Source organism: Colletotrichum acutatum, assembly GCF_030867785.1.
Source record: "Colletotrichum acutatum strain CBS 112980 chromosome Unknown BDZ83scaffold_20, whole genome shotgun sequence".
Taxonomy (NCBI): Eukaryota; Fungi; Ascomycota; class Sordariomycetes; order Glomerellales; family Glomerellaceae; genus Colletotrichum; species Colletotrichum acutatum.
In genome coordinates this window covers 187553-208415 of record NW_026849014.1, presented here as the reverse complement: position 1 = coordinate 208415, position 20863 = coordinate 187553, and the positions used below count along the sequence as shown (strand labels likewise).

Sequence of the window (20863 nt, the reverse complement as noted above, 5' to 3'; positions counted from 1 at the left end):
TTGACTACGAACTGCCAAGGATGTCGCTTGCGCAGGCAGCGCTTGCCCGCCACCGCTTGATGACTGGGATGCTTGGCCAACTCTCTGCGGAGCCGAAGCGACCATAGATCGCGAGTTCTTCGGAAGGTGTTTTGTGTGGAACTAAGAAGATCGCTCAAGTGGCTTGTCGGGAGGCCAGTTTAGGAATGCGCGGGCGAGGGACTTGACGGGAGATGAAGCCAACTAAGATTGACAAGCCGAACGGACCCGGGGATTTCGGTGTTTGGCGCAGAACTCTTGCTGATCAGGATCGACGGTGGCCCAGGCTTCATGATCTTCCCGCCGCGTGGTCAGCAGACAAGCCGTGATCTTAGTGATTCTCGAAGATTGGCGACATGGATTTGGAAACTTTGAAATGCCCTGTTATCAGGGCTGTGCGTAGGTAAATCCAGCCCCAATAAAGCAATGTATGAGGATTGCCATGATGGTGGAATGAAAGGGGCTGGAGTGGCCTCTGTTAGGTGGTTTCACCAAAAATATGCTGTTTGGCTTGCTGCCAGTGGGTGGTGCCCTTCAGACTTGTCATCTGAGCGCCCTCGTGTTCTGTGCATCCTTTAAAGCAGCCGCGCATCGGAGAAGAGTCCCGACCAGTTAGAGTCGAGGAGCGAAACGCACCCGACAAGGGAGCAGACAGGCAACGGGGATCGTCGGCCGTTGCGATTCAGGGCAGCCTTCGTAGAAACACTAACTTTGAGGATGAGAGACGAGCCGACGTGGGTTAGGTTGGGGAAGCATGACCGCCCGGTGCGTTGCTAGTCGAGTGGAACCAAGCGGCTGACGGGTGTGAATCGGGATAGACGTCAGAGCAAACTATGTTTTGAGGAGGGGCCAGGGACAACTCACAACTTCTGAAGTTTGTTACGCTCCTTGGCTTCGGCAGGCCAGGCCATGCTAGACTAACCCTCTCAACCCGCAGGGCACACTGGTCTTGAGGAGGCAAAGTGTGATAAGCGACGGGGGGCACACACGCAGCAACGATGTGCTGGAGACCTTGACTGAGTGATCCAGGCTGCGTGATGTTGGGAAGAGGTCGCTCTAGGCTTACGCCTCGAGTCAAGGTCCGAGTGTGGCTCCACTATCGTGACAAAACATAATGCTAGGTGGGGATGGTTTGGTGACGCTCTAGTGTCAAATTATGCAACGAGAAGCCTCCCAAGGCGTCTGGACGATGTACTGGCAGGCTGGCAGATGGGGCGTCCAATGTCTGACTGACTGGCACCTCACGTCAGGTCGCATCGCCCTACGTTGGCGGCAGCCGCAGCTCCAGATCTGTACATACCTTGGGTCGCCATGCGTGGCGTACTCGGATTGAGGAAGGAAGCACTCATTCTGAGGCCCTCTGTGATCCAGTGACGAGTTAGTTCTGTGATAGCAGGTGCAAGGCGCCACGTATGTACCAGTCCTTCCGGGCCATGACGCAGCAAGCAAGGAGCAGAGCCAGCATGTACCTGGAGAAGGCAGAAGAGGAGGATATCCTGCTCACGTACCCGCACTTGCACATAATGTAAGGTAGGTTAGTACTATGCTGAAGTGTTTATGTGGGATACCTGACTGCTGCATTGTACTTGCAGAGATTTTCCTTGCTTGGCTTGAATCCTCGAGTCACTAAGGTAGGTAAGTGTCTCTGAACGGACCATTGTGGCATAGTCCGAGGAAGCACGGATGTGGTCGGGACGGAAGTGATGGTGGAATTGGAACGAGGGCATTGCTTGAATGGTTGGTGGGATATCCGTCTTTCGCGACTAGGAATTCGTAGTCGATTTTGCGAAGTAGGCACAATATTGTGTTCATCATCTGCTGGAATACGACAGGTAAACCTTGAATCGTAAAAGCCTTGTCAAGGAACAACATCTCTTGGAACATGGGTCGGAATATCCGTAAACTACGACGCAGTAAGTATTCATAGGCAGTAGTTGACAAGTTGAGTGGCATTCAGGCTCGATTGAACCAGGGCCAAACCAGGGCGGCTGCAAGATGGCGACTGGGGCCCGACGATCATTCGTTGCGGATGATAGGCGGAAATCGGGGCACCGGGATTATGGCAGCCAGGACCGGATCATTCCCCACATGGCCCCCGTCCCTCCTTCCCCTACCCTTCCGCTTATAGCCCGGACCTGGAGGCTGGAGGATGGCAGCCCTCCACTCAGTGCTACCTCGCGGATAATAATCGCGATACGGCACTGTTAGCAACGGCGATTGAGCGTTGTATAGCACTGGAGTAAAATCAATACCGGTACTAGGCCTTGCTTATACGATGACAACCCCTTGTCCAATCGGTACTTGCCTTACCTACGTTAGGAATAGGAAGGATTCTAGGAACAAGATGGAAGAACCCCGGTACTTCGCAACGGTCGCGGTATCTCGATATGCTCTCCGAGTACTCCCATTCTCATTGGCTGGCTCGACAGAGATGGAGCTGGATCAGAGCTTAGGTTGTCCCAGGGGCTTATTTGAGAAAAAGGTACATAAAAGACCCACCTGCTCTTGCCCAGATTGGAAGTACCCTTTCGGCAAGGCCTGGAAAGGAAGGAAGGAACATGAAGCTCAAGTGGATCCCACGGGACTTCACCAACGTTAGGCAAAGGTACGTATCGTCGCTACTGGTCCGGACCGCGTGACCAGGGTATACCGTGTACGTACCTTGGGCTTAGTGAGCTTCCTGTGTTGAGGTAGGTACGAACCTTAGAGCTAGGTTGTGGGGCACAAGCCATCTTCAATCTCCAACGTGGACGTCAATCCTCCACTCACAATCTTGCATTCCCGTCCATTCTTCATCACGCTTCCTACTACTCTGTATCGGTAGTGTAGAGTATGCGCTTCTTGGAAATTGACTTGCCGCGAAAGAGAAGAAAAATACTTCACACGCATCACAGAGTTACATCCCCAACGGCCTCCTCCTCCCCCGGCGAGTCATCGCTGGCATCCCTCTCGAACCAGGCCTTTCCCAGCACGTCAAGGCACTTTTGGTCAATCATCAATGATGTGAGCGGCACCCTCCTCTCGGCCCTCTATCTGCCCGCTGCACGATGGCTCTGACAGGAGACACCTCGTTCCCGAACCGGCCCAATACTTTGCTACGTTTCCGAAAACAAAGGGGGCCGAAGGAATTCAAATCATCGAGTGGTACCTGCTCAAGGGATTCAATACCCTGACACGTCTTGGCCTACGGATACACAGGAGAAGCATTCCTGGAGAACCCCAGCAGAAGTATTCGAAACATGGGGGGCGGCGACTGTGCTCGACTACTTGTCGCTGCAGAACTTCTCAAAGCGCCAACACGGCCGCGGCTATCCGCTAAGCATCCTCAAGAGGCAGACCAACTTCATGGAACACCCTGAATCCGTCAAAGGAACTCTCTGAGACAAAGACGCCCTCCTTCTACCCTTTCCAGATGTGCCCTATCGGCCTTGCCATGCGAGTCTGGCCGACCAGCAGACAAGCCACAAACGCCAAAGAGCGAGCAGAGCACGAAACTAACGCTCCTGGCACCAGTCTATCGACCCTTGAATGCCCTCGAAACACTCCCGACATCCGCACCTTGGACCCTTTCGAATGAGTCTCGATACCTCCCGCCAATCCCAAACAGCCTTTCGCCTTGACATGTATCGAACGTGATCCCCCACCAAGACGAGCATCGACTCCAAGTTCCCTTTATTTATTGGCCTGCAAATTGTTCACTGCGCCATGAAATTGCATGCTCACGACGCCCATCCACATAGCCCCGATCTGCTGTCCTAGAAACGGAATTGCTTTCGTCGACAGGGCCCAGGCATCACGAACTGGCATCCCCCCTACGGATACATGATACATCCGGCCGCTATGGCTTGCCTTCATCCCAATTCCTCGTCAGCGCGCAAATCCCTGTGTTCGTTCTATGTGTCTGTACGATAATACTGTGGCACCGTGGCCGTCGTTGTCCAATGTAGATCCGCTGATCTCCGTGGACCCGCTACAGATTGTAGACCCGCTCGCCATTCCTCCATCGCGCCAACGTCGTTTGAACCTCTCCTCACCATGCTCCCCGGTCTACCATGGCCATACCCTCTAATGCTGCATCTCAAGTGGCGATACGGCATGTTACCATCCATCCAGGGCTTCCAGGCTCTCGCACATCTCCATAGGCATCACGCTTCGATTCCGCCGCGCAAGGTCGTTTTCATCTAACGCCTCCCAAGCTCCGCCAAAAAGTGCCGAGCAAACGAAAGAGTCACACACCCTTGGGTGATGGATCTACGCCATCCCATCCTAATATCATTCTGCCTTCCTATTCTATGCTGCAGCAACAGGCCCTACGACCCTAGCCACGCTGACATGGCAAGCCCACGCCCTCTTTGGGCGCTTCCCCCCTCACGTTCATTGACGGGCTGAGCTTGGCCTCGTTGCTGACATCCATGATAGCTTCCTGCCGCCTCAAGCTCTATTAACATCGTAACAGCAGCAGCCGTACCAAAAGGCGGAGTTTGACTCGCCAACCTTCCACCCCAAGTCTCATGTCCCGTGCCTGAGGGTGGGCAACTGACATCCCTTCTGAGCGCCAGCCGTTCTTGGCCCGGCTTGAAGCAACCGGACGTGCGAGCCCTGTTCCCTGTCGACGGCGGCCTTTCCTGGGTCTCGTCTTGTATTGCGCTGCAGTCTACACGTTGTGAATCTGCACCCCTCCCCCCTTCTTCGTCCAGTGGCCGTTGCGACTGGCTGTCATCTCACACAAAGCTACGACGCTTGTGCATGGGACGCGAGGCCCAGTGACATCGCAACCACGACGAGTCTCGCTTCCCACTCTGGTTCGCCCTCGTCCAACCTTTGGACACCTGCCGCACCTTGCATCGGGCCCAGTCACTTGTCAGGATTTTGCCGTAGCACGCTGGCAGATGTTAATCTGACTTTCGGCACACCCGACTCCCTAAGAGCATCGATATGAGAGAGGGGGGGATGGTCCAGAAACGTATTGAAGTCCCCCTTGTTTGGATGGTTGTCGAGATCGACCTGATGGCGTGGTGGTTGTTGCCATGTACCTATCAAACTTCGCACCCCCTTGGAAGGACTAACTTCCTTCCCCCTTCACGTCAACGTCTCAGCAAGACCAAGGTTACTTCATCGGATGACCATGCTAATGGCTCCGACCAGTTCTATTACCCCCCCTATCCATCTGTCTTGGGTTCTTCTGTCACGACCATTCAAGGGGCCTTCGAGGAGGTATCCTGACACCGGCAGTCGATCACTTTCGGCCTTGACACGGGCAACATGGACCAGCGATCCATGTCCGTGTCTACCTGTCATTATGGTTCTTTGCTTTTTTTTTCTTTCTTGTCCCGGCGATTAATGAAGGTTTTGCGTCCTGCCAAGATGTGAGAGACAGAGACAAGGAAAAGGAGGTTTATCTCAACCACCTGCGGAAAGAGTAATTGGCAAAAAGGCTCCAACAATCCACGGGTCATGCATTTGCAGCTTGCATGTAGCAGCAGCAAGTCTGAGGACAAGTCAGGAGAGCAGCAAGGTTAGACACCCGCATGGCATGAAGGGTGGGAAAGCAACTGCAAGGCATCATCAGTAACTAGTGGCAGCATGCCAATGTTCCGCCCCATTGTCAAAGTACACTGGGGTTCTCGTGCAAGTACCTGACATTGAGGGTCCCCCTTCCGAGAGTGGGCAGAAAAAGAGAGAGAGAAAAAGAAAGCCCCAAAGACAATGGAAAGGGCGGGATACCTAGAACCAGTGCTGCTGTACGTACGCAGGGACTTTGAGGGTAGGACGTAAGGTAAGGTGGTCGAGGAGATCTGCAGCTCCCATTATCGAGATCGGGAGGCGTTGGTCCATTGCCCGAATATGCAACCAGGCAACCCACTTTCGCAGAGCACCTCAAGAAGAGAGGTAGTGTAGTGGTGGTGTGTGGTGTCCATCCCACCTGTGCTACGAGGGAGGTTGCGCCGTTGGCGTGCGTCTGCGTAGCTACCACAGCTTCGCCGACGTTCCCATGAGCCAGGCCCGTAAGGTAAGGTAGCGCGAAGGACGGCGAGGCCTGCCACCGAGGAGAAGAAGGGTCGCACTCAAACTCGAACTTCCCAAGGTGTGCGTGCCTCTGTGACGGGCGGCGCGGCGGGCCATGGGTGAACTAAGGTAGGGGACGTGTCTAGTTCCTGTGGAGTAGAGCATCCATACCGGATATTATGTGTGTGAATGTGAGTGTGGTGCATGTATTCCGTAAGGCCGGCCGAGGATGAGGGTTTCTAAACATTTAGCCCACTCCGCCTGTTCGGTGTTTGCTCCATTCTGTCAATGCCATTGTGTGTGTGTGTGTGTGTGTGTGTGTGTGTGTTGGTGTGTTGTTGGGGTCCGGAGACTGCGGCTGGCCTCGTTTTGCTTGATGAACGATTACGCCACAGTATCCGTACCTTTGGTGTGGGTTGCTCAGGAACTGCACGTACCTGATCTTACCTTATTCTCCTGACTTCCCCTTTCTCGTGTTATCATTTTCCGCGAGTCCCGTGATTTCCCCTCGAGAAAGGGCGTAAGGGGACCCTCCCCAATCCGTCCGCGCCTGCAGCGCTCTTTGTGAAACCACCGAAAAAAGAAAGAAAAATATTGCCCTGGCCTGATTTGATGCCCCTCCCCCATCTTGTACAAGCACGCAGGTAGACACATACAGTTCGTTCCCCATTCAATGTTCGGGATCCAGCGAATCAGCTGTAACGCCCTGACATGAAGCGTTAGTCTCCTTTTCACCTTTGTACGTGGAAGACAGAGAGCTCCAGAGCCCGACTAAAATGACTGCAGTGTGTGAGAGGTTTCACGTTTCACAACGCCATACATTACTAAACGCTGCCGGCTATGTACAACATACGGGTAGACTTACATGTACTCACACACAAAAACCACCAAACACATGCATCACCTCCACATTAGAGCCTACAGTAGCTCCGTCCTTCACCTCACCCTACAGCTTCTTCAATCACTTCAACTGCCCACATGAACTACCTAATGTGATGCAATGTGCTTGCAGAAGTTTTTGAACCTTCTCCACACAAACTAATCGCCTTGGAAAAGAGGCGGACTTGTTGTCATAACTAAATGGCGGGATAATTCCAAAGGGGGGATGGGAAGGGGGGGGGGGAGGACCCAACGACGAACTACAATATCAGACTAGTCAACTTAGCAAGCAGACATTAATTAGCCCGGCACCAAAAAAGAGCTCTAAGAGGGACACTAAGACAAAAGATGGTGGCCGTCGTTGAAGAACGTCGGTCAGCTTAACAATTTATTTAACACCAAGAGGGCGGCCGCTCTCTATCAATCTCGGAGAATTATTGGAGGGGTCTCGTCAACACACGCGCGTGTTGACAGTGTCTGATCTCGTCTCCATCCCGCCTTTTTTCCCCGTGACGACTATCATCAACCATCAGCCCCTCGAAGAAAATGGCCCGCCCGCTGCAGAATCCGTGTGTAATGACGGAGCAACCGGAGGGAAGAAAGAGGCCAAGCGGCGGTGACGGCGGGAAAAGACAGGCAGAGGCAAGAGGCGACTGCAGTAGTCTATTGCTCGCGCTTTCACCTTGACCGTAAGTCTCGAGAGAGAAACTTTCATCCCCCGCGCACAGAATAACGATATCAACGACATCTTGGTCCCAACGGCACCGGCAAAAAGGCGGGAAACGGGTAGTTTGAAGGGGCAAAGCGGTAAACGGACGGGCCCTTTTCCGCGGGACTAAGAGCTCTTCGCCCAGGATCTCGGGTCGCCGCCCCTTTCTCTCACACGCCTCCAAGTTTTCCATGTTCATCAGCAACAAGTCGCACGGGTGAACGCAAATGCACAGCGATACGCAAAACGCAAAACACACACGCACACACACGCAGCCCTGGGGGGCCTTACCAGCCCCCCTCCTCCTCCTCCTTCAGCCCTCGACTAAGGCAAGGTGATGAGCACGGTGAAAGTACGCGGCGTTGGTTGGATGTGGAGAGCACAAAAAAAAAAAGACCCAACACCCTGCGTGTGACGTTGTCGGAATACCACGGCATATTGGAAGCCAACCCTTCGTCAAGGTAAGGGGGGTGGTGGGAGTGCAATGAGGTTTTGGTTTGACTTGTCATCCAGGAACCGGGAAACCACACAGACCTTTCATGTTTCTTGTTGCTTGATGCTCGAACACACACACACTTGCACATATGCACATGCACACACATACGTACCTCCCAGCCCAACCTCTTGATTCCTTGTTTTATTGCCTAGTTGTAGAAAGTTATAGTGTTGGTGGTGATTATGTTTGCTGTGTCCGATTGGATCTGCGTGAAAATGTAAACATTGCGCTTGGATTGTTCACTATCTCTTAACTTTCGTTCAGCCGAAGTACGAGAAAAGAGGCCCGTGGACTTGCAAGTCTCTACCCGCTTGTTTGTTTGTTTTGGAAAGATTGTATCAACATAGAGGGATGTGACAGATGGGAACATGTTTTGTCTGTCACTGTCAAGAAACGCCTGCATCAGACACTGACACACCACCACCCCCTTTTACTCTGAAGCAGGGCTGTCTTGCTTTTCCATGGTGCCGGACTGTTGGGTTCGCCAGGTGGACTATGCAGAAATACAGAGGGGAAAGGAAAAAAAACATATCTTTCTTTTGAATGTTGCGCACAGCAATGGATTTTGAGATAAGAGTTCAGAAATGTGATCTTAAATTTTTCTGTACTGTATACAAGAGAAGAATGGCATCCTTTTTTGTGTGTAGGCTCATAGACAGTTAAATAAACAGAATTTGTTACAATGATATCGTTCTACGTATCCTGTGATGAAGAGAAGCTCAAGCCTCTGGTTTGGCTCTTTGGGTTGAAGAGAAAGAGAAATAAAAATGTTTGACCCCTTTGCCCAACCCATGAAACACCTCCCACCCCAGTTGTGAAAAAAATAAAATAAAACAGTTGTCCAGAAAAACTTGTTATGCAGAATTGTCTGTCCGACCAGCCCAATCCGGTTTCCCACCTATCCCCCTTCCAGATCCCGCCCCTAGTTGTCCCATTTGTGTGTGTTGTGATGTAAAAACCCCCAAGTCGCCTTTTCTTGTGTGTTGTGTGTAAGAATACATTATCCCCATAGATACAGTCGACGTAGAAAAGGGTGCTCTCCAGGAGGAGGGACTTGATCCCATCAACTCCTGGTGGTATTGTTTTTTATACAAAGCTCATGAATATTAAAAATTTGCCCCTGATTTTGCCGAATTTTGTTGTTGTTGGGTCTTTTGCGGTCGTGGTCCGTCGTTAATGATGATAAGATAGAATGAAGCGCGCGTCTGGTATAGTGATAAAAGAATTCTTGAGTCGCAGGAGGTCGCCCTTTGTCTTGGGCGTTGGTAGTAATTTTTTTGTTTGACGTTTTTGTTTCTTTGTCTCGGATGTTCAATAGGCGTTTTCTTCTAAATGCTCCCCCTCTTGATGTGGGCAGAGCGCCGTTGCTTCAGGTCCATGTCCTCATCAAAGGCCTCGCCATCGCTGAGGGGAACGCTGTTGCGCTTGCCGTCGTCGTACTCGTTGCGCTCTGTCGACGGGAGGATCTTGCTCTCGCCGCTGCGGCTGGACATGGCGTCGGACTCTGCACGGGCGTTGCTGATCATGGTGGGAAGCTGACGGCGCCGCGCGTTGATGAACCAGTTGGAGATCTGGTCTAGAGGCAAAAATGTTAGCGTTTTTTGGTCCCACACCTTAACGGGTTCTAAAAGGTGTAAACTTACTCATCTGCAGACCGGTCTGACGCATGAGCTCCTGCTTCTCGTCCTCCGTGGGGTAGGGGTGGTGCAGGTGAGCGACAAACCAAGCACGCAGCTTGTCAGTCGTCTCCTTTGGCAGGTTGCCACGGCGCTTGCGTTGCTTGCTGTCACCGTGCATTCCCATGGCTCCAAGCTCTCCGATGCGCATGAACTCGGGGTAGTGGCCGTAGCCGGCGGCTGAGAACGGTGTGCGGTCAAAGGGGTGAATGGAGCCGAGGGAGAGAGACTGGACTCGGCTGGGGTGGTGGTATCCATAAGCGTATCCGCTGGAGCGGTATGAAGGAGCGGCCTCCATCATGGGTCCTGAAGACATGGCCATGGAAGGACGGATGGGTTGGAACTCGTCCTGGGAGTGGCCGCGGACACGTTGCATGGGGATCGATTCCCTCTCGAAGTTCATGGGCGGGAGACTGGGAAGTGTCGGGCGGGACTCGAGACGCTCGTTGACCTCCATGGCAGGGGATCTCATGGAAGGCATGCCAGATGAAGACATGTAGGGGCTCGTCCTTGCGGAACCGGTCCAGCTCTCAGTGGCAGCGCGGGAAGGAACTGGCGGGGAAATCTGGCGTTGAGGAATGCGGGCAGGAGACTCGTAGAGTCTGGGGACACGGCTGACTCTCTCGCTCTCCTGCTCCTCGTCGATTGAGAGTCTCCTCCTCTTGTTCGAGTTTGGCGAGTGAACGTACTCGGGAGGCGTCATGACACCGGCATATCCTACTGTTGGCGAGGTGTTGGAAGAGGTGGTTCTGGTGGTTGATGCCTCCTGGGGTTGCAGGCGAAGGTGAAGTTCTGGGATGGCCTGTATACTCGTCAGTTATGTTCAAACGCCTCTGTGGGCGGCGAGTATCGTCATACCTGACGAATTGATGGCAAGGCGATTCTCTCGGGCTCAGTACGAGGGCGCGAGGAGTAGTCTGAGGAAGACCTGCCGCCATCCCAGGGGTAGTTCTTGAATGCTGAATGGGGGGACGGAGCAGCCATGGCGAGCATAGACATCTTGTGCTGTTCTCTTTGAGAAGGGAAGTCTTTTAGACACGACCGTTGCGGACGAGACACTTTGGGTGCTCGATCCTGTGGGTTAGAAAGAAGATTGGCGGACTCGAATGATGAAGCCGCACGGCGGTTTTAAGGACTGCTGCTGATCAGCCCAGGTTCTTATGTGGAGAAAGGTATGCGAGTGAGCTGTACCTAATACGGTCCAGCCAGGAAAGTTCGTTTTTTTTGTGTGAAAGTGGTACGTCGTAGAACGATTGCTTGTTGTAATTTGCTTGATGAAGCTTGTTCGGCGGCGAGGTCGAATAGTAGTAGTATTTGGTATTGCTCGTCAACGACAGACAGAGGCGTGAAGAAGTAGAAGCAATAAAAGGATGCTGATGTGATGGTCAAGTGGTCCCAGCCGTGAATCAACAAGCAGCTCGAATGGGATGATGGTCGGTGATGCTGAAGGTAGATGCAAGGTGGGATGGCAGTCCTTTTGTATATCTTGGAGCTTGGGAAGAGTTCTTGTGCAGGAAGATTAACGGGCAGCGGTGCACAGATGTGGTGCCAAAATAGGAAATGGGAGAGAAGTGTCGAGGAGGAGGAGGAGGAGGACCCGGCGACGGGCCAAATTGGACAAATTAAGACGGTGATTTGAGCACACTGAAACTGACACGAACCAGCCTCAGACGAAAGAGCCCCCAACTAGTAGGTTCTTGTGAATCGGACCGTGGAGACTTTGACTGAGAGTAGGTTGGTAGGTAGACTTGTGCTTGTGAGGTATCCGTAGTAGAGCAAAGTAAACTGGACTGGGCTGGAGAAGAAGAAGCGCACAGCCCACGGATGCTTAATGCCTTGCTATGTATCTGGGAACGAGGCCTTTGCTGATGTGGGGGAGGGAGGATGGTTTTGACGGAACAGACTAAACCTGAACTAGCCCAGAGCTGCGAGGCATGGGCAAGGGTGGCATGGCAAGAGGACGATCAGGGTACAGGCAGGCCGTCGATGAGGAACAAGGAGGAGGATGGGATTGCCCATCTTGACCAGGGTCGCAGGACCACACCGTCCGTACCCACACCCAGTCAGGGCCTGGTCCTAGGATTGCTTCGGTGGCGTTCCCTTTGGCGGGCAACGGACTGGTTATGCTAGCTCGAGGTGGTACTTGAGGATGTGCCAGCAGGACAGCATGGATAGGGGTCTGAACGAGAAAGAAAGTGACCAGGATACAAGAAGAAGAGTGGAAGAGATGGGAGAAGCACTAGCCTACTCGAACAGTGACACGAAAAAGAGCCACTAGGGAAGCTGTAGCGTCTGTGAGCAGGGGTCTACTTGTGCTCCCCGGCTGCTCGTGGCTCCCACCCGGTGCCAGGACGGTTGTGATGTAGTGTAGATGAAATTGCCCGAAGGGGGGGCGCGCGCGGCGGCGGCGGATTATGGATATGGAGATACCTCAGTACACTACATACCCAAGAGTCAATGGCGCTGCATTACTCCAACGACTTGACTACCTACTGCGGATACACTATCCAACGTGCCATCACATCTGCAACTGGCGCGCTGGCTTCGAGTTACCTCACCCTCCCAGCCAAGCCCCTTCATTGTCGCTTGTAACGCTCTGGCCGCGCTCAGGTCCTATGACGGATTAAAGTGAAGAAGACTTCCGTCTCCGTAGGCAGTATCTGTATAAGAATTAAGGATAAAGTAGAAATTTGCACAATTGACATAAAGAAGAATCACCCCCCCCCCCCGGAGATCAATCAGACCGGGGGCCGGCACTGGTGGCCTGGTTCCTACTCTGGTACGTAACGGTCTCTGACCCGGCTGGCCGTCATTTCCTGATCGGAGTAGGTTGAGCGAGGGAACATGGTAAACCGGAGATGGGTTCAGTATACGACAGATTCTGTCCAATATTGACATGAATGAGTGCCCATAGCATTACCGAAAGAAAGATGAAGTCTAACGAAAGCGATAAAGGGCGAACATTGAAGGCCCTGTCGGCTCCATCTACCACCCTCGAACCTTGAGAATCAAGGTCCCGGATGTCGTGAACGGCAATACAGCGATCGCCCCCAAGAAATTGTCTGTTGTTCAAGATGGCGTTCTCGACCCGCCGAACAACTGCCGTCTGAGCTCAGCAGTCCAAAATAGAAGACAGCGGGAGTCCTGAATTTTCCTGAACCTCTTGCTGGATCAGCCCTCATCGTCCGTGAGCAATCGGCTCTGAAAGACTGGTCACCGTAGTCGTAGAAGAGGTCCAGCAACTCTCGAGCTCTCGAATCTCTCGATTTAGCATCTTGTTGTTGATGGGCGAAATCCATCGCTCGTGCTCGTGCCCTCGCTCCAGGGAGGCGCCGTTAATTCTGCAAATACCAGCAGCTTGCTTTTTTGTGCACATGGTCAGGGAGTGAGACAACTCTCAGCACTGTTAGGCATACGTCCAACATGTCATGACTTGGAGACATCTTGACAGGAAAGGGAACTCCCGTCACGAAAGCGAATGGTGGCGTGTCACAAAGCTGCAATGGGCGTATGGTTCTGCAACTGGTTGTTGAAGTTCCGGTTCGAGCTCGTATGCCAATGTGCGCGTGTGTGCATGTCTGGTGTCAAATTGGTCGTGTGTCTGACGAGTGTGCCTGCGGATGAGGTGAATGGATGGACAGACGATGTTTTCATGGAGGGTGGATTGGGGGGTAGGGCCAGGAGAGTAGCAGCCAGGGGAGCCTTGACGTGATGGCGCTCCCCTGCCTGTCTTTTCTCGATCCCGTCCACGCCCCCTCCCCTCCCCCGAAATTCCTGTCCAACAGCCATCCTAAACAATGGGGCGGGTCCGGAAGTCTCCTGGATGGGAGGAGAGGTAAGCAAGCAAAGGTTGAGTTGTGCGCTAGAGCGGCTATGCCATCCGCCGCTGACACGCCCACCCCCTTCAGCCCAATCCTAACGCTATTCAGGTATCGCATTCTTGTACGAGTCCTGAATAAGGTCCGCGAGCGTCGCAGGCTCAAGTATTTGACATAGCCGCGCGAGTCTGTCGACGAGTGAGAAGGCAGGGAACACGATTCAAACGTCCATCCCAAGCTTTCCCAAGCTTTGGGTTGAAGAAACCAAGCCGATGAACTCTGTTGTTGTTTTCCCTTTTCCTTTGGCTCTCCAAGCCACCCGTCTGTCGCCCGGTCGCAGCTGACGTCTGTGACGTGCCCCAAACTTCCCTCGTGGGTGTGTCTGGGTGTTCTTGGGTTCAATTAGTCGCTGAGCTTCCAACTCGGCTCGATGCCTCGTCCGCAACATTCGATGATGGTGGCTGTGCTTGTCAACAGAAGTCATGGCACCTCGACTCAAGGACAACCGATGCAGACTGAAACGACATTCACCATTGGATGCTGTTCTTCCGTCCGAGTGTTTTGGAACAGTTGCGTGCGATGTATGCTGCGCGGCTGTCCATGACGGGCCACGTCTAGCTATCGGATCGTTCTGACATTTGCCTTATCAGGAAGTGTTTGCAGGCCTGACTTCAAAACGAAGCATCCATTTGAGCAGAGTTGCTGGTCTGCGATTGGTGATGATCAAACTTTGACATGTGTAACTTTTGTCACTCAACCCTCCCCCTCCCCGGTCTTTCTCCCCGCAAAGCATCGAGGTGCAGAGTATCATGCGGCTCAAGGCGTCTTCTTTCTACCTCCATGTTCTATTCGTCGCCCATTGTAAGCCGCCCACAGAATGTGTAAAAAATAAAAAATAAAATAAAAAAAATTCCCTACAGCAACGCCTTTGCGTCTTTGAGAATGCACTCAAGGCTGAGAGAACCACCGAGTCAGAGAGACGCACTAAGTGCATTCTGGTCAAGACCCTTGACTACCGTTTCAACTTCTGGTAGAAGACCTTTTTTGGGAACCAGGCTAATCAGGGTATTGGCGCCTCAATCGTCAAGCCTCAACTCCAGGAAGGGGCCGAGTCTTGTGGTCTGTCGCAGGATACACAGGCAGCGCCTCCGGAGCCGAAGCCGTCCGCGCGAGAGAGAGCTGTCAAAAACGTAGATCTACCGCGGTGATCCTGTGGCCCCGGTCAGCACCACAATTGACTAGGCCTGTCTGTGGCTGGAAAGGAAGTGGCAGGTTCCGAGTAGCATCAATGTTTTGCCCTGGCGGCCGTGGCGAATCCTTGCGACGGTATTGCCTGGGGTCCCACGATGTTTTTTCTGCTCACAATCCCTTTGACAGGTCCCAGAAACGGCTCAAGGCGTGTGCATGACAGCTCGAAGGGCTGGAAGGTTCGTGAGATCTAGGTAAACAAGAATTGCGATTGGCTGTAAGGTGCGACCACGGTATGGTTGATCTGAGGTCGATCGGAACCAAAGATGGGATTGTTCACGTTGTCAAACGCATCCTCAACTTGCGATTGGCTCTTCAGGAACTGTCATGAAGGCTCCTTGTCAGGTGTCGCCTCAAGTTGCTGCGCCCCGAGAGTTGAGTTGGGGTTCCGTCGGAACGGGGTGCACATCACACACAGGAGTGTAGACCAGGCGAGACGGAAGCCCGGGTGCTGACTGATAGGTCGACAGGGGCCTTGGTGGCTTCATGAGCCTGACGTCCGAGATGTACTCCGTATTGTAAGGTAGGCAAAGAGGAGACGTTGCAGCTGTGGTATCTGTTGCCCTTTGTTGAAGGGACGTGCCGGATGGATGTTCAGTCTAGAATGCAGTCTGCATGTTGCTACGAATGCCCTTGGTTTGGGTCGCTTGTCTGTTTGACTCACTCCTCGAGTAGTCCGCACTCCGACTGGCTCAACTGGCTCAGATGGCAAAGGGCAGCGTGATCACTTGCTGGCCCTGGCGCGGCGGTTGACGGCATCCCGATTCTCAGACACCCCCTGCTGGCTGGGTTTGTTTGAATATGGTGAGAACGCAGTGCGAGGCCGATCTCGTCACAGCTGCGAACTCTGGGCCAGACTCAAGTCGTGTTTCTCGGGTTACTCGTTGCTAGGCTTTGCTGCTCTTTTTCGCCCTGCGGCTTAGCAATGGCCAGCACGACGATCCCCCAGACACTTTACGCTAGAGAGCATGTTAGCCAGAGCAACCAGGCGGACTCTGCGCCCACTGCAGGTACCGATTCCTCCGGCGATACAACGGCCTCTTCCAGCGCAGAGCGGTCCATGCGATAGGCCAAAAGTCTGTGTCTAGGGCTGGCAAAGACAACAACCGCTGCACGCCACCAGCCAACGGGCTCTTTGTTGGTTGATGCATGCTTATCGCAATGCCGAGCAAGAGTGACAGCGCACCGTACATGGTTGGGTTTGGCGCTTGTGATGGCGACCATACTACCTTATGGACGTAGGCAGGCAAGCTGGGTGCAGAAGACTCCGAGCTTCATGAGCATGTTCGCGCGGGATCAGACTAGAGGGCAGATGGCACCGTAGTCCATCGTTGGCTTGTCTGAGGCCGCTGTGTTGTTGGATGGTTCAGGTGCATATCTAGGGAAGATGGATGCGTGCTGGTTCGTGAAGTGATACGGACCAGCCAGGGCGGGATTGGTGTTTGCTTGTTATTAAGTGCATGAAATGGCGTATATTGTGTTGTAATGGTTGGTTCTTTTGTCGTGCAATACGCATCGCTATCGCCATCGCCGTCACCAGCTTTGGATCTGGGTCACCGGAACGCCTCTCCAGGCCAGTCGGGATTGCATACAACGCTCTTGTCGGCACGGTGTTTACCTCTGGTTGGCTGACAGCGGCGACGGCATGGGTCGGGTGATGGTGGGAGGCGCGGGAGGCTGCTGGTTTGCTTGCCCAGATCTCGTAGCCGATGCTGGGTATCGATCTCGGGGATGCACTGTACCGACTCTCATCTGCATGGCATGAGGGATTTCCACCCTTGTGGTCGCTACTCTGTTCGTCGTTCGCCGTTGTCGTAACCATTGGCATGGAGGTCCCGATGACTTTCATCCGTATGCAGCGATAGGTATTCCAGCTTACTGCGGTAGGCTTGACCGAGAGACCCAGACACCCAGGGTGGTGGTTGGTGGTGATGGTGTTAATGGCGTTATGCTTGTACCCGGTCTGGCGCGTGCATCGTCTTCAGACTTTCAGGCCTTTGGTGTGATTGGCATCTGGCACGCATAGCAGGCGCACGAGTTCGAGGTGCGACGCAGAAGCTGATACGTCATGATGAGATGGCATCTGCATACGTCCGTCAGACGGACAGCACAAGTCTGAGATGTGCATGATATGCATTGTTTACTGAGGTGCCTTAGCCTCAAAAGTGAAAACTGCAGCAATTTGCTTGGGTCATGTGGTTGCGACTACCTTAGTGCGACTTGTGACTTATCCGCAGTATTACCTAAGGCAAGTTGTCTCTAGCTTCCTCAAGGTGCCACAGTACCTAGGAATGGGAGGTAGGAATGGATGGTGCTGGGCACGTACCCAGGTTATCCAAGCTTTCCTATGACCAAGGTGTAGCTGGCCAATGAGCGAGTGGTGCAGCTGGTTCTTTCCATTAAGGTCCGAAAAGTGGATACGCGGGTTGAGGTCGGATTGAAGGGGAAAGAGCCACTGAGTGACTTTGCAACTGGCTCTTGCACTTCGCACTTGCGCCTGCCGTCTCACTTGCACCTGCCATTTTCCTTAGCGGCCAGCCTCCTTTCCTCCTTACTCTTTTCTCTCGTCGCACTTTCTTCACATCCCCTCATAAAACGTCAACCCAAAGTTAGGCAAGGTAAACAATGGAATCAACGACTCTCAGATGGGACACAAATAGCCACTGCGCTCATAGCGCTAGTCTGCTTTTGCCCAAGCCGCGGATCTCTAGCCCAGACTTCCCATTTCCATCAGCAATGGGCTGGGCCGCCAGCATAAGCAGAAGACAGCGGGCTCCAGCAGCCTGACACAGCTGGCTTCAGAGACGGCCATCTCTAGTCTCCCGGTAGTCCCTCAAAGGCTCAGCGACCTTGCCGTTCAGGTTTTCGCACAATATCACGCCCCCAGAACGTTCGAAAACAAGTCTCGATTCCCGCACGCCGTTGCGTCCTCAGTCCCGCCCAGACGTCACTTGACACCCGGGCTACATGCCGATGGCTTACTTCTACACCGGTACTGAAGGAGATTAGAGAGAAAATAGAAGTGTAATCTTATCATGACCTTGCAGAAAACAGAACCCCCCAACCTCAACCCGGCAAGGCTGCAATACCGACAAGTCATACTCGGAAGCAGGTAAAGGACGGACAGCGAGTGTGACTTGCATTGAATGTCGTCGACTCCCTGCCTGGTCTGGCCCCTGTCCCCCGGTCTCGAATATGCCCTGCCCGCCCAACCGTGACATTGACCCTTGGCTGGCCTTGGACCTTGAGCTTTACTGTGTAAGGGGCGCCTGGCGTAAGCAAAGGCCCACTTTCCATCTCCAAGGTGAATTGGATTGATGGACTGTTTGCCTGCAAGTCGCAAGCGAAAGCAAGTGCAATGCCTTGGTTGTACCTTGCCCTGTTCTCTACCTAGACTGAGTACTCCGTACGGGGTATCTGTATCTGCATCTGATCTGTCTGAATGCCGTACTTGGTACAGATGTCCTTACCTTCCGTGGCAAAGTAAGGTACTTTAGTTACCTACACCCAATAATCAGCTCGAAAGACAAGGAAGGTACGAATACAATCAACCTAGGAAGGTCCAGTGCGGCGTGCGGCCTGCTTGCCTCACGGAATATTGGGCCCAATTATCCGTGAGCATCTCTCCTTCCGGAGGAAACCCCTTCCACACTGCCCCTTCCCATTGGTTCCCATTCAGGGAATTGATAGATGGAGCGGGGAGGCTTTTTCCGATCCAGATTTCCCATTTGCTAACCGTCCACACCCGTCTTCACCGGTGCCATAGACCCGGACATGACAACTACTGCGAACATCCGCCAACGACGACCCTTTCCGATATGATATGTGATGAACCCGGGGGGAGACAACAAACTCGTCAACCTCATCTTGACCGATGGCCATCGCCGGCATCTGGGCCACGCGTATGCGCAAGCCGCACACACGCCCGATGGCGCTTCTCAAATTCCACCCCCATCCAATCACTCACATCAAGCACATCCATCATCTAGGCACTTGTGCAAGCAGCCGGCCCTCGTCCTCGACCACCCTTCCACGGAAACGGATGCCATGCTCGTGTACATCGGATACTTCACTGGACACTCTGCATGGAAGCCCGATCAACAAACAACCTACGCGCGCACACGCACACACACACACACACACACAAGCTTCCTATCGTTCCCAACACGGCACCGTCAAGCGCGGGTTCCTTCCGGTCCACGCACAGAACCGACCGACTGTTCGGCGCCGTTTCAAATTCTGGCCAGACTCGTTTTCCGGCGAGGTTGAACGTTTCTACCTGGGAAAAACCGAAGCAGACTAGAAGAACTCTGCTCTTCCTACTGCTGTCGTGGGATTGGCCCCCTCGTCAGTTATCTTTCTCCCATCGTCCCAAGCCTGGACGCCACTGGCTGCGCCTTGGCTGCGCGTTGACATCCAGGACCGACTTTTGGCTATCAAATCGGGACCGAGCCCCATCGGGAATACATCGACATTGTTCTACGACGTCGGAAGTTGACTCTTCTTCAATCCTTTCAGGGGGATGATAATTTAACTCCCACAATCGACTTTGTTAATCCTTGAGAGACAGCTGGGAACTTCCGTCGTCTGCTCGTCTCCGCTACTTGGAAGCCTTCGACCAATCTTCCAAAAGCCCCAGCCATTGGGCGGTCCCGACATCACTAATCATTCAATCACAATCTACCGCCATCATCGCACGTTCCCGCTGCCCTGTGCACCGGAGCACACGCCCACCTGCAGAACGGGAAAGGATGATCTTCCCACTGGGCTCATGCTGGAGCACTTTGTAGTGCTAGCTGATGGGCTCCAGATGCTTGTCTGTGTGCCTGCCTACGCCTGTCAACGCGCACACCCCATTGGCTTGCAACATCGTGTCAAGCAAACTGCATAACGGAGAGCTGTTGTTTCTTTGGACCATGTCCGAATCCCCTCAGCTCGCCCGCCTTGCCGATGCGACCAGATGCAATTTGCATCGGTCGGCACTGCAGACGCCAGCAGCATGCGCGATCTTGACTCGTTGCTGTTCCCAAATCGATCTTGCTTCCCGTCCGCACATCGCTCGGCGCCAAGTGCAATACATACGCTCGCGTTGCCGCCTTTCTGATTTGTCCGAACCAGCGATCTTCAGTACCACCAGGCAGGGCAGCGGTCAACGCATGTCCAGCTTCACCGCGCACTTTTGCTCCTCCACCTTTCAAGGGTAAAAAGGGGATTCACGGGCTGCTGTGGAGGTTTGCCTTGTCATACCCACACGATCCAGGTCCGTTCTGACCGCATTGACAAGGAATAATGTACGGGGGAGTGAACGATGGAACCCTAAAAATACCCAGTGTCACAAAAGTGTATGCTCCGAATTGCTCCCGAAGGCGTTCATCTGCGACTTAGGTTGGAATGGCGCCCGCCGACTCCAAACATTGTCCCCGAAGCTTCAGGTAGCTGTCAGGTACGTCTTTCTAGAAAACTTTGAACGCAACAGCACAATTGATGGAATAACGATTCTAGCACATTTCCAGATCGACTGAAATAGAACATAACATCGATCATTAGTCCGCCCGAACGGACACAACATCACCATCGCGTGGTGAGCGTCTGTTCGCCTCAACGCCTCATGTTTCAGAAGACCTGATTGACTTGCTGCAGCCTCCCTTCATCTGTTTGCACGTATTACAGCCCAGATATCCGTCCTGCGATGTGCTATGTCGGCGGGCGGCGTGATTAAGGATGATTGTGCTGACATTCACTCCAGAATCTTATTCTTTGCTAATTCCCAACATACGTACGTCCTCGTATCCTATCTGTCAAGACTCAAGCGGCATGTCCGGTCTGCAATGCAGAAGAGCCCGCAAAGGGTCGCTGGGGTGGGGATTCGAACTCCAGGTTGTCGCGCACCAACACATGGCTTTTGCGGACATCGTACGTTTGACAGCTCCACGATGTCTCCATAAGGGAGAAAGAAACGGGACTCGTTCTTCTCGACGAAATGCCAGGCTTATTCGGCCTGCCAGATCGCTGG

At 53.3% G+C, this 20863-nt stretch overlaps 3 protein-coding genes across 3 annotated transcripts; 2 read left to right on the top strand and 1 right to left on the bottom strand.

The window, feature by feature from the left end:
- Positions 1–1462: 1462 nt before the first annotated feature.
- On the top strand, positions 1463–2261 carry BDZ83DRAFT_728396 (uncharacterized protein; the record flags this gene model as incomplete). Its single annotated transcript, XM_060512803.1, has 5 exons — positions 1463–1543; positions 1613–1653; positions 1687–1850; positions 1872–1931; positions 2055–2261. The coding sequence occupies exons 1-5, from the start codon at positions 1482–1484 to the stop codon at positions 2259–2261; spliced, it is 534 nt and encodes a 177-aa protein (XP_060368042.1). The 5' UTR covers positions 1463–1481.
- A 7043-nt stretch (positions 2262–9304) lies between these two features.
- Positions 9305–11038, bottom strand: BDZ83DRAFT_169893 (homeobox domain-containing protein). The gene is made up of 4 exons (XM_060501461.1): positions 10976–11038; positions 10643–10919; positions 9752–10586; positions 9305–9684 (listed from the first exon to the last, which is right to left on the bottom strand). Exons 2-4 carry the CDS (start codon positions 10781–10783, stop codon positions 9437–9439), a joined length of 1224 nt encoding a protein of 407 aa, XP_060368041.1. The 5' UTR covers positions 10784–10919; positions 10976–11038; the 3' UTR covers positions 9305–9436.
- A 7556-nt stretch (positions 11039–18594) lies between these two features.
- On the top strand, positions 18595–19036 carry BDZ83DRAFT_610844 (uncharacterized protein). The gene has a single exon (XM_060507614.1). The coding sequence runs from the start codon at positions 18669–18671 to the stop codon at positions 18837–18839; it is 171 nt and encodes a 56-aa protein (XP_060368040.1). The 5' UTR covers positions 18595–18668; the 3' UTR covers positions 18840–19036.
- Positions 19037–20863: the final 1827 nt, after the last annotated feature.